Raw genomic sequence first — 16,414 nt, forward strand, 5'->3', positions numbered from 1 at the left:
AAAATCAAAAAATTAAGACATAACTTTCTCCTTATAAACCATCATTTTCTTTCTTTATTTAAATTTAAATATACCATAATTATCTTTTCAAGACCCATCTTAATTGCAAAGATATAACTTTTTAAAATTTAAATTTTTACAGAATTATTGGCCACTTATCAATCAATAATAAGAAGATTGATTTATATGCCATATCAATACTATCTTTTAGTTTTTCTTAGCTGAAAAATAAGAGTCTCATTGAAATTGGTCTCTTATTCCTCATATATTGGTCGATCACGATAGATCAAATTTAGGCAACGTTCTCAGATATTGCTAATTGAAATTCATTTGTTTGGCAACTCAGACACGGCTGTTGATGCATGCATTTGCTTTTCTTTGGATGGTGATGACAGGTGTATCCTGTCGCACCTCTCGAAAGGAATCGAATCGAGACCCTCCTGGATGACTAATCATTCAAAAGAGCACCCTGTTACCAATTCCACGAAACCTAGCTCAAAGATGTTCTTCGCGCCCAGAATCTTGCCGCACTTTAGTTATTCCATCGAGGACAAATCATCACGATGACGGCAACGGCGAGGAGAGCACTATCGCCCGATCCATTTGCGGTCCGCTACGTTCCGGGCCAAGTACAGCCACAGGCCACCCGGAACTCGAAAAGCAAGCCGCCCCGCGAAGATATGTAGATCCCTCCCACATGGACCGGTTCAGACCCCAACCAACCTTTTGCCCCGATCAAGGCTACGCCGTTTTTTCCTCCCAAACGGACACACAAATATCGTCCCACAGAATCCCAAAGGCGACAACTCGACGCCGCTCCAAATAAAGCAGCCTTCGCTGTCACCCCCATTCAACTTTCACTTCTTCCTCGGAGGGGCGTATCCCTCTTAAAAACCCCCTCTCTTTCCCCAACTCCCCCACCGTCGCACCCAGCTCACAGCCAGTGGGTCCCACCCTTCCTGACTAAAAAAAGACCAACCCCCTATCCAAATTTAAACCCCACCTCCGCTACATCCTCCTGCGTTCTTCAATTCTTGTTCTTGTTTCCGTTGTAACCCGGTCTCGCCGTCGTGGAGATGAGCGTTGCCGCCGATGATCACCAGCACCACCACCACGACCCCCACAGCGAAGCCGATGCTCTCCACGCCCTCCGCCGCCCCCGCTACTAGCCGCCCCAACCGCCGTTGCTGCCCCCGCCCCCCTCGCCGTGGCGGTCCCGCTGCCTCCGCCGCCGCCGCCGTCGCCCTCCTCCTCGCCTCCTCCGCCTGGCTTTCCCTTGTCTTCTCCTCCCTCTCCCCCCTCCCCTGGCACCGCCTCCGCTCCTGGGGCACCTCCTCCTTCTCCTCGTCCTCCTCCGCTGCCGCCCCCCTCCTCTCCCCTAACTCCCTCCCTCCCCCTCCCCAAAACTCCACCACCCGCGCCTCTTTTCCCGGCTCCCCCTCCCTGGAGGACGACACCGCCGCGCCGATTTCCATCCGCCATGTCGTCTTCGGCATCGCCGGCTCTGCCCAGCTCTGGCCGCGGCGCCGGGAGTTCCTCCGCTTGTGGTGGCGGCCGGGGGCCATGCGCGGACACGTCTGGCTCGACGACCGCATCCCCCGCCCCTGGAACGCCTCCCTCGCCCGCGCCCTACCCCCGGTCCGCGTCTCCGAGGACATCTCCCGCTTCCGCTACACCAACCCTACCGGCCACCCCTCGGGCCTCCGCATCTCCCGTATCGTCGCCGAGAGCTTTCGCCTCGGCCACCGTGGCGCCCGCTGGTTCGTGCTCGTCGACGACGATACCATCCTCTGCCCCGACAACCTCGTCGCGGTGCTCGGCAAGTATGACTGGACTGAGATGGTGTACATCGGGGGGCCGTCGGAGAGCCACTCTGCGAACACTTACTTCAGCCATTCGATGGCCTTCGGCGGTGGGGGGATTGCCATCAGCTATCCGCTGGCCAAGGCCCTCACCAGGATGCAAGACGAGTGCCTCGAAAGGTACCCCAGACTTTATGGGAGCGACGACCGCCTCCATGCCTGCATCTTGGAGCTTGGGGTCCCGCTCACCCGGGAGTATGGATTCCACCAGGTATATGCATATTTCCTGACTTTCCATTATTTATATTTAGTCTCCCGTGTGATCGTTTATTACATGTTTTGCTTTCCTTTCATCTTTTGAGTCTTGAATGGCGATGAAACTTGCGGGTGTTCGACAAGAAGTGTAATTCTTTCCCCCCCACCCCCAATGAAGAACCTATTTTATTAGGTGGTTAGATGATACTTTTGTGGTATTTCTTTGTGTTTTTATCTTGATTACTGTTATTCATATTTTTCTAAGGTTTCGTATAAATTCTCAAAATTTGCTCTTGCGAAATATTTATGATGAAGAAAGTTGCATTCCTTGGTCGAAATGTTTTGTAATAGTTTTTTAATAATGGAAGTTTTTATGATGGACTCACTGTTTGTTGCTGTTTTACTTTCACTGGTTTTGTACCTTCGTGTTCTTAATATCAAAATCATTATTCAGCGTTCTGTTAACTGTTAGTGATTTGCATTATTTTTACATTGCCAAATAAAATCCTTCTTATAACGGCATATAAATGCTTGGATCATAAACAGATGTGTTATTGTCAGTTTACAGCCAGTGGGTTCCAATCCACGGGTATTTTTCCCTTCCCCTTATTTTTTTCCTTCGTTTATTTGCAGTGGGATATTAGGGGGAATCCTCATGGCCTTTTGGCGGCTCACCCTATTGCTCCTTTCATCTCAATACACCATATTGAAGCTGTGGATCCTATTTACCCTGGCTTGAGCTTACTTGAAAGCCTAAAGCTTTTTACCAAGGCTATGAAGACTGATCCTCAGAGTTTCTTGCAGCGTGCTATTTCTTATGACAGAAGGAAAAAGCTTACGTTCTCCATCTCATTGGGATATGTTGTTCAAGTGTTCCCTAACATTATTCTCCCACGGGAGTTGGAACGTTCTGAGCAAACATACATTGCTTGGAACAGAATAGGCAACAGGAATGAGTTTGATTTTGATACAAGGGATGTTTATAGGTCAGTGTGCAAGAAGCCAGTTCTGTTTTTCTTGAATGATATTTGGAAGGATGGAAACATAACCATGGGTTCATACATACGAGCTAAGGGAAAGGGTGACATTAAAAGGAAAGTTTTCTGCTTTCCCCGATCGCCTCCTCTGCCTGATGTGGATGAAATTCAAGTACTGGGAAACCCATTGAGGCAAAATTGGCATTTGGTTTGTTCTTTTCTTTTTTATGCCCTTCTTTTATATTTTGATAAAGTTTATAATTGTGGCTCTTTAAATCACAACATGTTTAATGAACAGGTGCCAAGACGGTTGTGCTGTAAAGTATCTCAAAAAAGTAATGGGACTCTGAGGATAATTGTTAAACAATGTGAGCAGGGAACTTTTGGGTCAGCTGCTGATTCTTTATGACAACTGAGGGAGAGGTGGCATGCACATAATGTCTCCAAACATGACAGCTTGAATATGAAGTTTGTTATGAACAGAAGGCTCATTTTTCATGTGCTTTAACTATTTCATCTCATATATGAAGCTGGCCTTTGACTGATTGGAGCACTCAGCATTTTGGAGACAGTGCTTACAAACTTTATTCGGTATTTGAGGTAATTCCTAATTTTCTAGGTTACAGTTGATTGAGGAACTTATCTTCCATTTGTTAGGCATGAGAAATATTCTTTGCCTTCAAATTTTGTTCAGAAGGCGTTCCATCATAATCTGATTATAAAATCAGTGAGTGGACACATAGTTATAACCTTTTTCTCTTGTTGATATTATCAATGTCCAGATACTTAACTCTCTTTATTTTAAAGGACGAGTATGATGGCCTTCGATGCTTACAATTTTTTATACCTTTATTTCTCCTATGTTTGATTTTCATGATAAATTGGGTCATAGATGGTGCAGTTTGATTCTAATGGAGATGCGACTAGGGAAACTATAAATGTTAAGGAGACTGGAAATGAAGTTTAGCAGAAAGTTAATGTTTTATGTATTTCCTGGATTAAGTATTTATCATGAATATACATGTAGATGTAACATAGACACTTCCCCTAGGATACGAAATATTCAATGATCATGTAATGTTGATATGTGGAAGTCACATAGATTGTTAATATTTAGATCTCATTGATAAAAAAGGCTGAGTTCTTCGTGTTTTTCAGTTCTGATCTGGACATGTGAATAGGAATTGATTTTGCATTAATTGGACATAGAATGCCAATCTTTAAAATGTAAAAAAAAAAGAGGAGTAATCAGCTGTGACACATTCACTAAAAAAATTCCTTTTGTAGCTAATCATTTATCGGGAATGTATTAACTTGATGTAAAATTTTATTTAAAACTAATTATAGTAGAAAATCATGTTTCTTGAGATTTTGTTTGCAATTGTTTCCTTTGAAATGTGCAACAACTCTAATGAGAGGTTACCTGGTTGTAATTTTCAGGTTATAGTTATTGTCTCATCAAATATATGCAATCCTCTTTGTTGTGATGCCACAACTGTATTCCTTTCCACCTGTGTCATGTGTATCTAGATGTGAGTAGGCTGCCCTAAATTGGTTTTAGGGTTCCTGCCATGTTGTGTAAAGGTTCATGATGCCAGTTTAGAATTAAAAATTGTTAAGTTCTTTTATGAAATTTCCATATAACTGAGGATAGTCAAACCCAAGAGGTCCCCAACTTTCTTTGTTTTGACTTTTCATTGTAATTATATATGCAATGGAATTATATAATGTGCATTCAAGACATAAATCATTCAGTTTGTCAGTGCACGAGAAACCCTAGTTATAAAAAAAAATGTTTCTTGATTTTCAGTGTCTGAATTCAAGTGTTCTAATTGCTGTGAAAAAAGGACTAATCTCCATGCTGAAGGTTTCATTTGGAAGTTGAAATACTAATAAGTGAATTTAGTGGATATTAAATTTTTTGTTATATAGTTGAAGAGTTGGGCTGTTGCATGTAAGTATGTGTCATGTATGTGACATCTATTGCTCTGTTGTTGAAATGATATATGAAAAGGATTGGGCTATTGCATGTAAATATTGGAAACAATCTATGGTTTGAACATGGGTAATACATAGGTCAAAAAATAATTAAAAAGAAAAAAAGATGGGAGGTGGTATGAGTTTTTTTCACCTCTTAAAAGATAACCAATCTAAAACACCAGATAATATCACAATCAGGAGAAAGGGTATGGTTGTTGTAGATGGTTCCCATCTTAGTTGCCTAAAGCAGGAACAAGTGTAGGAGTGGACTTCAGTCCGGTGATAGGGTAGCAGATGCCTCTGAAAAACCTTAGAATAACAAACATTGAGGAAGTGGGCACAGGGATGGGTTTCCAAAGCTGGTGCAACACTCTAAGTAGGACTTTCTTGCTACTAAGTTTCTTACTCTTATAGTTTCTGATAATGGATAAGGTTATAAATTGTTCTGGCTTGGTAAAAAGAAGAACACTTTCAAGAATAAGGACAAAGTCATTGGTCAAGATGCTTCTGGATATCTGATAACATTAATGAACAAAGTCTTACTCTTGATTGTATGTTTTCATTGTTAGTTTTGTTGGAATCTCAGTTGAGAAGCACAATAAATAATATCTATGGGACTTTTTTTTTTTTTTTTGGGGTGGGGGGGTGTATTTGCTATGTGAAGAATGAGTATCATGACTTGAAACCTGGCTCTGCCAAGTCCTGAGTCTGATAGCAATTTCGATGCATCAACAGCCTGATTTCTCAATTTATTCTCTTCGAAGCACAAATACATCAGTTGAAGCCTTGGGGCAAGTAAGTGTACAATAAATGGCCATTTATTCAAACAGAGCAATGCTAAATCTTATCCAATTTTTTTTTTTTAACAACACATAACCTTGAAGCCAGACCAAGATCCACTTCATTCTATCTTCTCACGATACACATTAGTTCTTTGTACACACATTTTCCATCCTTTGCTATAGGTTTATTACAACACTCTCTTTATTCCTCATACAATAGTAATCTATACCACACCTTTCCTTATGATACAACGTCAATATGATAATAAGTCTTTGAAGTAGGCTTTGATATGCACACCCAAAATACCTTTCAACTTCTATAAGCTAAGCCAACTAGTCCACTCTAAAATTTGATAAATAAGTGGTTGAACTACATAGCTCAGTAAGTGGTGAAATATAGGGAACAATATAGTATCACAAAATATAAAACAACGGAAGTATTAAGTATTCATGCCTATTAAAACTTAGTCAATAACAATATCTCAAAAGAGGTATTGAATGACTACATATATTAATGTAGCTTTGTTTTGATATACTTGAATGCTTTTGAAACAATTAGTGTCAACAAAATATGTCTTTTTTGCAAAATTATGGAAAATACTCGTTTGGGGAGTACTAAGATATATGTAGAAACACTTTAATGCACTAGAACACTTAAAAATGCTTGAATACATTGAAACTTTAAAATATTTATTATGATCATTTCAACACCAACTGTGCAGTAACCATGGTCATGAGTGCACTGGTCAATAGGCTTATTAGCTAAGGATTCACTTACACCAACTATTGTACCCTCTGTTTAGGGGTTCACTGATGCCAACCATATACCCGCTGGCTAGGGTTGACCAATTTTACACCTGATGGTTAGGTGTTCACTGAAAGCAAAATGCCAACAGAGTCAATATAGATATTAAAAGAAACAAATTGACATATTAATCCAGCAATCATAATATAGAGATGCAGAATATATTTACAAAAATCTAATAGAAAATTAAACAATATCAACATTCAGCAATATGCAGAATAAAGGATAATTGAGTAGAAATAGAAGAGGAAGACGAGAGAAATTGATAGAAATAGAAAGAAAAGAGGGAGGAGGAAAGAAGGAAATCCAGCCAAACCTGGCTCTTGTCTTCAGATGGAAAAATCACATACTCCATTGTTTTATGAATGACCTAAAAAGTCACATTATATAAACTAATTAACAGCTGACCTTTCTTAATTTTGAGTCCAATTAGGACTCAATTACATCAGCCAATAACTTTTCCCAAATTTCCTCGATGCCCCAACTAGTTAGCTACTTGTGTGGCACTTATAAAGTTATAGTGACCCCTAATGACCCCTGGTATTGTAGCACAGCACTGATCATGCTATGGTGATGTGAACAGTAACAAATCCCTTAATTTGATCAAAATACTCTTCCTAAACTACCCCTAAACTCAATTAAATGCCAAAGACATGATTTTTTCTGAATCATTCAAATATATTTTAGAGTTTGTTTTGATCCTGCAAAGCACCCATTGGATGGATGTTGTCCAACTACACCTTTGTAAATTGATGACCATGGGATTTCAACCCTCCATTGCTCGGATTGATGATTAGAAAGCCTTCTAGGCTGATTCTTCCTTGGTCCTCCCTTAGACCTTGAAAGTCTTTCTTCAATAACAAATGCATCACATGTATAATTTGATTGCCTAGAATTGGTTCACATGTTCAGTAAATAATTCATTTAATCTTCCAGATAGAGCATCTACATCTCCTTGGTGATGTGAACCATCCAAGTCATAATGATGGTGAGCTTCAAGTCATTAACCATATCTCAAAATGTATTGATTTTAAAATTATCTAGAGAGAGGAAAATTGATTAAAAGAGTGTGGCCAAGCTTTTCTGAATAAAGATATAGTTATGCAAACTTGGGCTGTGATTGCACAATAGAATCTTCGAGAAGTCAGAAGACAATTAACAATGGCACACTCTTCATATTACTATATCTTGAACCTAAGAAGAGAGCATCAAGAAACAAGTAAACATAGTAGATGCTCATAAACTTTACTATCCTTTATTGCAGGAGCAACTCTTTGTTCATATGCACATAACATTGAAGTTGAGTGGAAGACCTTGAAGTAACATTAAATGAATCCAGAAAAGTTGAGAGGGCATCCTTTACTGAAGATGTGTTTGACAACACTTTTGAGTTTCTTGATGAAAATTGTAAAACTAAAATGAGTTGCATATATGGACTTGGAGTAGGGTTGGATGAATTTTGAAGATCCAGACCAAAGTGTTTTAAGTAGGATACATAGGCATGGTTGGTTAAGGTGGGTTGGTTGATGAAGGCGAGCTTAACTTGTTCAATGGAACTGGAATGAATTGGCCTTGGATGAGTGATATGAGGTGGGTTTGGGTTGGTGGGATTGGTTAAATTTGGTTGTTGGGTTGTATTGTGCTTAGTTGTGTAGGGCGATCATAGGTTACCGGATGTAAGGTGAATTGTCTTAAGAGGGACAGAGTAAGTTGGGTTTGGATGGGGAGGGCTAATTTTGTTGAAACTGTTGTAATTAGTTGAGCTTGGAACTTTTGATAAGTATGATAATGTTCGTTTTATTGGGTTGTTGCGGCTTGACTTTGTTAGGTATAATAACTTGTGTTTTGGTTGGTGACTTGGGTTGGGGAAGTATGAAGAGTAGTGGTTTTGTTGTTTATATTGGACCAATGTAGGTTCCTGAGCAGGATGGATTATATATGACTGTGTGGTGGATTAAATGAAGGTAGATGTTTGTATGCAGGTGAAACTAGTTGGTTGGAAATAAAGGGGCTGTGGTGAGTTCAGTTGTTAGGAATAGGGTGAATAGAATAGGTCTGATAAAGGTGATCACCACTAGCTCAGGAAGGCTGTGGAGAGATAGATGTAGCAAAAGGGTGACCTTGCATGCATGTTTCTCAAGAAGATGTAGAATGGGTATGATCATTAGCTTACTTTCAGCTGCTTAAGCTAATAAGGTTGGTTGTTTTCTGTTATGAATTATGGTCACAATCATTGCTTTTTTTTCTGGAAATATCCTAGATTAAATTCCTCATGGATGTATTATTATGATGATTTAGAAATTCTGAAAAAAGCAGAATTAACATGGCCCGACATTGACCTAGGAGCTCTTAGAAAAGGTTGGCCTAATTTGCAACTTCCACAAAGGTGAGTAGAAAAATATACGTACTCCCAAGCAATTACCTGTTGGAAGAAATTAAATGCAAGAACAGGATGTGAAAAATGAATTCTGAAAGATTTGTGCTTATTTGAGCAGATCATTCAAATTGATAACGAGCTAATGTTCTATAGTCACTTGGGATTAAAATTAGTGGTCTGATCAGAATGAAGAAGCCATGTCAGCAGGATTTGTCCAATATAATGATCCAAACTCCAGCTTTCAGGAATGTTAACTAGTCGCATGATTGTCACTGTAGGAAGACATGAAGAAGAGGTGGATTTCTGATTTTATTGTAGTTAATTTAGAACTCAAATTTATGATGGTTTGAATGGGTTATGAAGTGACCGTTGGTGATATGCAGTTTGCTAGCCAGAGGGATGGTTGATTCTGATCCTTAATGAGACATTTTTATTTCAAGGATAAGATCTTAATGCCACGGACTTAATAGATAACAGTAGATGAATGACATCATATGTCAGAGGGAATGTTAAAATACTTCCTTCTGTGCAAGTTAAAAAGGTAGAGAGCTGGCTCAGGTTTATTCATCACCAGTGACTCAAACTGCACGCGAGAACCAATTATACAGCTTGATATGGGGGTGTTGGGATTCAAGAAATGAATAAGTTTGGAATTTCTGAATAAATTGCAGTAAGAAATAAAATGCTGAGCAAATGTTTTTGAGTGGTGAATCACCAAAGAAACATGGAGCCAAGATCTCAACAAATGTTGAGCGAATGCTGTTTGCAGCATATGCTTGGATAATTAAAGTTGAGTCTGCCACAAAATTCTGTTGCCAAGTTGAATGGTTAGATGGATTATAGTATGCGTCCTATATCCTAGTGGTTGTGTCCTTGTCAGTTCTTTGAAATGAACCATCCTTCTCAAAATATGGCACCTATATCCATGCAGAGTGTAAAAGAAAGAAATTTTTTTTTTGGGTAAAGCAGAAAGAATATTTTTTAAGAATCTTTGCACAATAATGAAGACACGAAGCTTGGAGTCTAGAAATATGACATATCAAGATCTTGCAAATTAGGAAGCAGATAATGCATCTGAAACAGTAACTTTTAATGATACAAAATATTGTTAAGATAAAGAAAACAAAATAACTCAGAATACAAAGAGGCATAAAGGAAAGCTAATATCTGCCAACTTCTTTGTCAATACCCAGTTGGTACTACCAGCTTCATGAGGTTTTGCTCCAGTGCTTAAACTTAGCACCAAGATTTTATGGATAAATCTACATTTTCTCACTGTACAAAGTTAATGGAATCAACATTTGAAAGCTAGTAAAATTCAATTAATTCATCATGTAAAATATTGAGTACATTAGTGTATATACAGGTTCCTATTTCTTGATGATTCCTTCCGCTATATAAACTGTTAATACAAATAGAGTTCTCCCTGTTTCTTGATTTCAAATATCTACTTAAGATTATGAGAGCCAAACATCAACTTTAATGCCCTTAGGACCCTAGAGCACTTGATAAAATGCAAATCTCTTAGTTGCATGTTTATTTGCCCCTATTTGGTGCAAAGAAGTACATATGCATCAGCATACATCAATATGTGTGCAAATTCTAAGATTACCTTTTGGAAACTAAATCCAGGCGATAATTACATAAATTTAGAGGTTTTCATCTTTGCAGATATTTCTGGATTTGAAGAAATTTTCTCATAATATTTCTATGGTGATGGTAGAAAATGATTGGTTAAGCATGGTCTGCCAAAATGTGCTTGATCTTGTAGGGAGAATCCAATGTGGTAGAAAGTGTCTCCTGGTGTTAATACGGAAGGTTTTTATTTGCTTTTTTATTATTTTAAACCAATGATAATGTGGTAATTTGGGGGTAGCTTGGTGTGTAATAAACGTATGCAATGATAAATAGGTGGTCTAACACACTCTGGCAGATGGATGTATTGCTGTTTGTTTCGATTGAGGTTGAAAGGCGAACAGCTGAGCCTTGCGCAATAGTGCTGGAGTAACCTGTAAAACAAAGTCCGGATCATAGGTTTTTGCTCCAGCGAGGATTCTCCAACGCTCAAGTCAGGAATCAGAGAACGATGGAAGCAGCAACTGGTTCTCTGAGAGGGGTTACTTACCTGGATCCTTGGGGCTTTAGTTATTTATAGAGGATATGGCTGAACAATCGTGGGAACGTGCGGTTTCGAGATTGTCGGGTTGTTGGACGTGCTGTTAGTGGACGAGATATTCTAGCTCTTATCTACTCTCGCGAGATGTGAGTAGTTACGTTTGAACTTATTCACTCAGGATGAATAGCTATTGCACGTGCTAGAAAATTGGCTGTCCGAAGTAACAGAGGAAGTTCACATATTAGATGGGCTGTACATCAGATTGGATATAAAGAGCTCAGCTCCACATACCTCAGCTCGGTGTTTGGATTAGCAATCACGACAATAGCTCGCTGGCTTGAAGTATTCGATGATAACACACGGATCCGAGGTATTCACGGTACCATCGTAACACTATCTCCCAACTCATGAGTCCAGACGAAAGGAGTATCTTTGAAGTCATATCTCTGATCTGGGGATACGTGCTCTCACGCTTTCACATGTCATCAGCATTTAAAATTAATGATGTCAGCCTGACAAGCAGGGCTTGTCGCAAATGATCGCGATTGATGGGACCACTCATATGCCAGTTTTCTCAAGAATTTAATTTTTCCAGCGACGGCTCTTTGTTTTCTTCTTTGTCCTCTTTTAAATCTGCTGTTCGAGTACACTAAGGAGGCGATTGCAATCCCCCTTCGTTCCAGATTCTCACTGTGACTTTCGGAGACAGGATGAATCTAGTGTTCTTGAGAAAGCTTAAACTGGTATTGGCCTGAACAAGATAGGCCAAAGTTCCGTCCGCTGATCCTCTGGCTCCATTGGGTGGCGATGTCAAGGTTCTGGCCACTGAATGAACTACTGTGGTCGTGGGAGATGAAAATTCCCTTTTGATTGCTGAGTCCATGGTTTCCTCATTGGAGGCTGTGGTGAAAACTCTATTAGAGGGGGTTTCGATAAAGGAGACTCCGACGGAGAAGGCACAGGTGACGAATGCAGTCGGTGATCCTGAAAAAGTTTCGACGGTGGCGGCAGAGACTGGAGGAGTCTTTGAAGCAGATTTCTCCTATCAAATGCCTTCCTTCGATCGTTTTCCAAGTAAGTCCTTCACAACTGGCGCCCTCTGTTCCGTTCGCGGTGGAGAATCTTAAGACCGCGGTAGAGTTTTTGAGAAATTTTCTCTCCTATCGAAAAACAGTATCTAGACGAATAAGGGGTTCAACAGCGAAGGATTGGTGCCCTTAGGTCTCTTACTCAGGTAAGGAGTCTGTGGATTTTTTTTTTGATCTCTTGCAGCTTGCTGTATTTAATAGCTTTGGTATATAGGTTGGACATTATCTAGCTAGCTTCATCGGCTCCATCTTTGAAGCTTTAGCATTAGAGCTTACAGCAGCGAAAAAAGAAATAGACTGGCTGAAGTATCTTTTGGAGCTGGAATAATTGGCTACCATCGAGTTAACCAAGAAAATTAATTCTTCTGAGGATACCCTCCGAGAAGCTCGAGAAATGATTGGAAGTCGAGATGACGAGTTAAGAAGGGTTGAGAAGAAGATTGAAAACCTCGAGAGGCAAAGATCTAAGGTTGAGAGAGATTGCCGTCGAGCCCGTAACGATATAGAGCACCTAAGGAGGATGCTTGAAGGAAGAAGGGATCGAGACTCTACCCCTCCTGAGGTTCGTTCTCAAAGGAGCCCCAGTAGAAGCTCAGCTAAAAAGGTCAGAACCTTGGATAGAGCAAGCCACAAAGGGAAAATACCTCAGAGGGATGAAGGCTCCACCTCCAAGAGGATTCGGGTGACTCAAGAGCCGTCCGCACCTCAGAGTGAACTTCAGGAGGTCCTATCAAATGTAAAGTGCCTGAAGGAGGAGCTGAAGGAGGAGAGAAGGTCAGGCTTTCCTCCACTGCCGACTTTCGGATCAGGAGCTTTAACTGCGAATGCTCTTAAGAGGATAGATCGATTGGCGAGAAGAGGAGTCGAGATTATAAATCAGGCCTGTAAGATAGCATTCTCCGCGGGCTTTGAGAGGTGTAAGATAATGGCTCGGGCGTACCTTCCTGTTGATAGTGTCGAGCTTCTGCAAGTCAGCTTTTCAAATGAAAATCTGAAGGTCATGACAGAAGACAGTACAGAGAGGTTTGCAAAAATATCCTAGTGCATTATTGAGACAAACAAAGTCGATACGGCCGTTCAGACAGAAGAGATTGCTGGCATTGAGGGCTGTGCTGAAGTGGATCACTCTGATAGCGCTCCGAGGTAATGATGTATTTTTCTTTTGTAATCTGAACTTTGTAATTATTTTGATGCAAATGAATAAAATTCATTTTTGTCATTAATATTCACTGTGTTTGAATGGATGAGTGTAAATCACATTCGAGCCATATTGGTCGAATTTCGATCCATACTAGGAATTTCATTATGATTCAAATCATAATGCATAATCTGAGCTACAATTCGAGCTATAATCCGAGCTATATGATTCATACCTATCGTGCAGGTTTTGACAGGATCGAGATTCAAATCACCTCCACGTGGCAGATACTATCACATGTTTTTTCACGTCCCTTCGAAAATGGCATAGGGTATGATTTGCTTGCCACTGGCATTAACTGCCATATCGGCAGCAGGAGTTGCACCCGACTGGTAACTGCCATGCATCAAGCATCCGTTCAAACCTCGTCAGTCACGTCTCCTGTCATTAGTGCTCTGAGAGAAAGTGTCGTTTGAAGATCTTCTGAGTTTGGATTTATTTAAACCTCAGATGAGACAGGCTTTTAGGGTTTTTGACCATCCTTTTCTTTTGTCGTATATTCATCTCCTTTGTCTTTCACTTCAGAGCTTTCTTTTACTGCGAAGGGAATGGGTTCTGGAGATTCCGACTTTGTCCTGTTGGAATTTCAGTCCGAGCTAACAGAGAGGAATGTGGTACTGCTCCATGAGCAGTTTTAGATCCCTCAGGCATTCCAATTGAAAATTTCGGAGCCGAACGATCGAGTTTGCCAACTCCTCCAGGCTGGATGAGCCTCTATGAGGAGTGTTTCCGGGCTGGGCTGCGGTTTCCTCTTCATCTCTTTTCGTAACACTTTTGCAATTTCTCGAGATGTCGCCATGCACGGTAGTTCCGAATTCATGGTAGCATATATGCGGTTTTACTGTAGTATGCGTATTGGTTGAGATTGATCCCAGTGTCGCACTTATCCGTTCTTTCTTCAGCCTCAAGAGGCATCTTGGATCACGTGGGTGGTGGTATGTGATGCCACGAAAGAAGAAAAATGTTTGTCCGTAGATCCAGGATGCCCCTTCCGCTGTCCATGGCTGGTATCTATTGCTGCTTGTTTCGGCTGAAGTCAGAAGACGAACAGCTGAGCCTTGCGCAGTGGTGCGGGAGGGACTTGCAAAACAAAGTCTGGGTCGGAGATTTTCACTCCGACGAGGATCCTCCGACACTCAAGTCAGGAATCAAAGAACAATGGAAGCAGCAACTGATTCTCTGAGAGGGGTTATTTACCTGGGTCCTTGGGGCTTTAGTTATTTATAGAGGATATGGCTGAACAACTATGGGAACATACGGTTCTGAGGTTGTTGGGCTGTTGGACGTGCTGTTAGTGGACGAGATATTCTAGCCCTTATTTGCTCCCGTGAGATGTGAGTAGTTATGTTTGAACTTATCCACTTAAGATGAACAGCTATTGCACGTATTAGGAAATTGACTGTCTGAGATAACGAAGGAAGCTCGTGTGCCAGATGGGCCGCACATCAGACTGGATATAAATAGCTCAGCTCCATATACCTCAGCTCGGTGCTTGGGTCGGCAATCACGATGATAGTTCATTGGCCTGGAGTATTCCATGATAACATACTGATCCAAGATATTCACGGTACCACTGTAACAGGATGTATGAAATCAAAATAAGAAAAGTTTTAATAATGCAATGAACAAAGGGCTGCAGGGAATTTGAACTGATTCATTGGTGCTCAATGGCCAGTGAAATTAGTAAACCCCAGGCAATCCTTACCTTGATCAATTTGTTTCCAATGCTACATGATTATATAAATAATAAGGTTTTTTTGAGACATTCCTCAGGGCTCTGTACTTTGAATATGTACTCAAGAGCACCGTCTCTCTCTCACTTGAGTCTTAGTTTGGAATTTGACATTTTTGATATTATGATTCCTTTGCTTACGAGATTCCAGGGGATGTTTGGTAAGAGAAATTTACTCAAGATTTTGCTTAAAAATCTTTTTTTCCAAAACCAAAAAAAATTGCCTGAAAATATGTAGCTGTCAACGGTCTAGACTTTCCAACTGGTAAAGCCATGCTGTCTGAACCAGGAACTGAAGGCACAGTTTTTAAGTGTCAATGCCCAGCCCAGTGTGCATATGTGTGAAGTATGTTAGTGTTACGCTATAAATAAAATCCTACATACATGATGGCTTTTCATCAAAAAGTTAATTGTGGTTATGCTTGATTAACTGGTGGGCTGAAAACATCAGGAAGTGAGTGCTGGAAGAAGAATTTGGATTAGATGTGGCAACCTTCTCGTAAAAAAGTTTGGCTGTTAGTTACTCAACAATCATGTTCATGCACCTTTGTTAGGTCTAGGATTAAGCATTTTGCCTTTGGGATTTTGAAATGAAGCTTAACATAATCAAATTTAGTGGTTTAAAAATGTTTGGTTTGTGTGCAAGTGAAGTAAGAGCACCTTTGTAAAGCTCTGGCAAAAAATTCGAGTCAGATTATGTTTTCTGAATAAATGGATTCAGCTTCAAGGATGATTCTACTTTGTGGTTGCATTTGATCTTTCCACAAGATGATTCATCTCTGAAATTATGGGAATCTGATTTATCCAAAACTTGCCCACAAGATGTGGCAATTCATGGTCTTGGGTCTGATTTAGCTCATATTGGGCCTTATTCTATCTGTGGGAATAGACCCTCAATGAACAATAATGGTATGGGAAAAGGCTCTTGCGTCAGACATTGGAGCAAGCTGTCAACGTGAACTAAAATTATTGCAACCCTGCGAATCTTCAACTCACACTGTTTTATTTAATATATATAGACATGACCTAAGTGAAATAGCATGTGACCTAGGTGATATTATTTGAAATAGTTTAACATGTGCCATATGCCGACCGAGATGGCATAAGAGACATGCCAGGTATTAGATTAAGCTGGAAAAGAAGAGGAGATGAAAGAAAACATGGATAGAGGTAGTGCAAATTTCATTTAACTAACATCTTATTTTAAAAATTTAATTAGCCTTTGGTGTGAATGCATACAATTACCCAAATTTAATCATGACATTTGTTTTTAATTTTAAAAGTATATTACATGTTGTTTCA

At 40.2% G+C, this 16,414-nt stretch overlaps 1 protein-coding gene across 3 annotated transcripts; it reads left to right on the forward strand.

The window, feature by feature from the left end:
- The first annotated feature begins 929 nt into the window (after positions 1 to 929).
- On the forward strand, positions 930 to 8,401 carry LOC105054351 (uncharacterized). Of its 3 annotated transcripts, none has more exons than XR_012135442.1 (4): positions 930 to 2,073; positions 2,691 to 3,242; positions 3,333 to 3,634; positions 7,866 to 8,401. XR_012135442.1 is itself a non-coding variant. In XM_019853598.3 (3 exons), the coding sequence occupies exons 1-3, from the start codon at positions 1,093 to 1,095 to the stop codon at positions 3,441 to 3,443; spliced, it is 1,644 nt and encodes a 547-aa protein (XP_019709157.3). In that variant the 5' UTR covers positions 930 to 1,092; the 3' UTR covers positions 3,444 to 4,191. The 3 variants fall into 3 exon arrangements, 1 of the variants encoding a protein (XP_019709157.3); XR_012135441.1 differs by lacking the exon at positions 7,866 to 8,401 and adding an exon at positions 4,475 to 4,837; XM_019853598.3 differs by lacking the exon at positions 7,866 to 8,401 and having other exon boundaries at positions 3,333 to 4,191.
- The last annotated feature ends 8,013 nt before the right edge of the window (positions 8,402 to 16,414 follow it).

Source organism: Elaeis guineensis, chromosome 11 (assembly GCF_000442705.2).
Source record: "Elaeis guineensis isolate ETL-2024a chromosome 11, EG11, whole genome shotgun sequence".
NCBI lineage: Eukaryota > Viridiplantae > Streptophyta > Magnoliopsida > Arecales > Arecaceae > Elaeis > Elaeis guineensis.

What these genes read in the sequence shown, in the direction of transcription:
- LOC105054351 (XM_019853598.3), top strand. Translation starts at nt 1,093, where the DNA reads ATGATCACCAGCACCACCACCACGACCCCCACAGCGAAGCCGATGCTC. An exon ending in GGGAGTATGGATTCCACCAG is followed by an intron (nt 2,074 to 2,690) that starts GTATATGCATAT and finishes GTTTATTTGCAG; the next exon opens with TGGGATATTAGGGGGAATCC. An exon ending in TGAGGCAAAATTGGCATTTG is followed by an intron (nt 3,243 to 3,332) that starts GTTTGTTCTTTT and finishes TTTAATGAACAG; the next exon opens with GTGCCAAGACGGTTGTGCTG.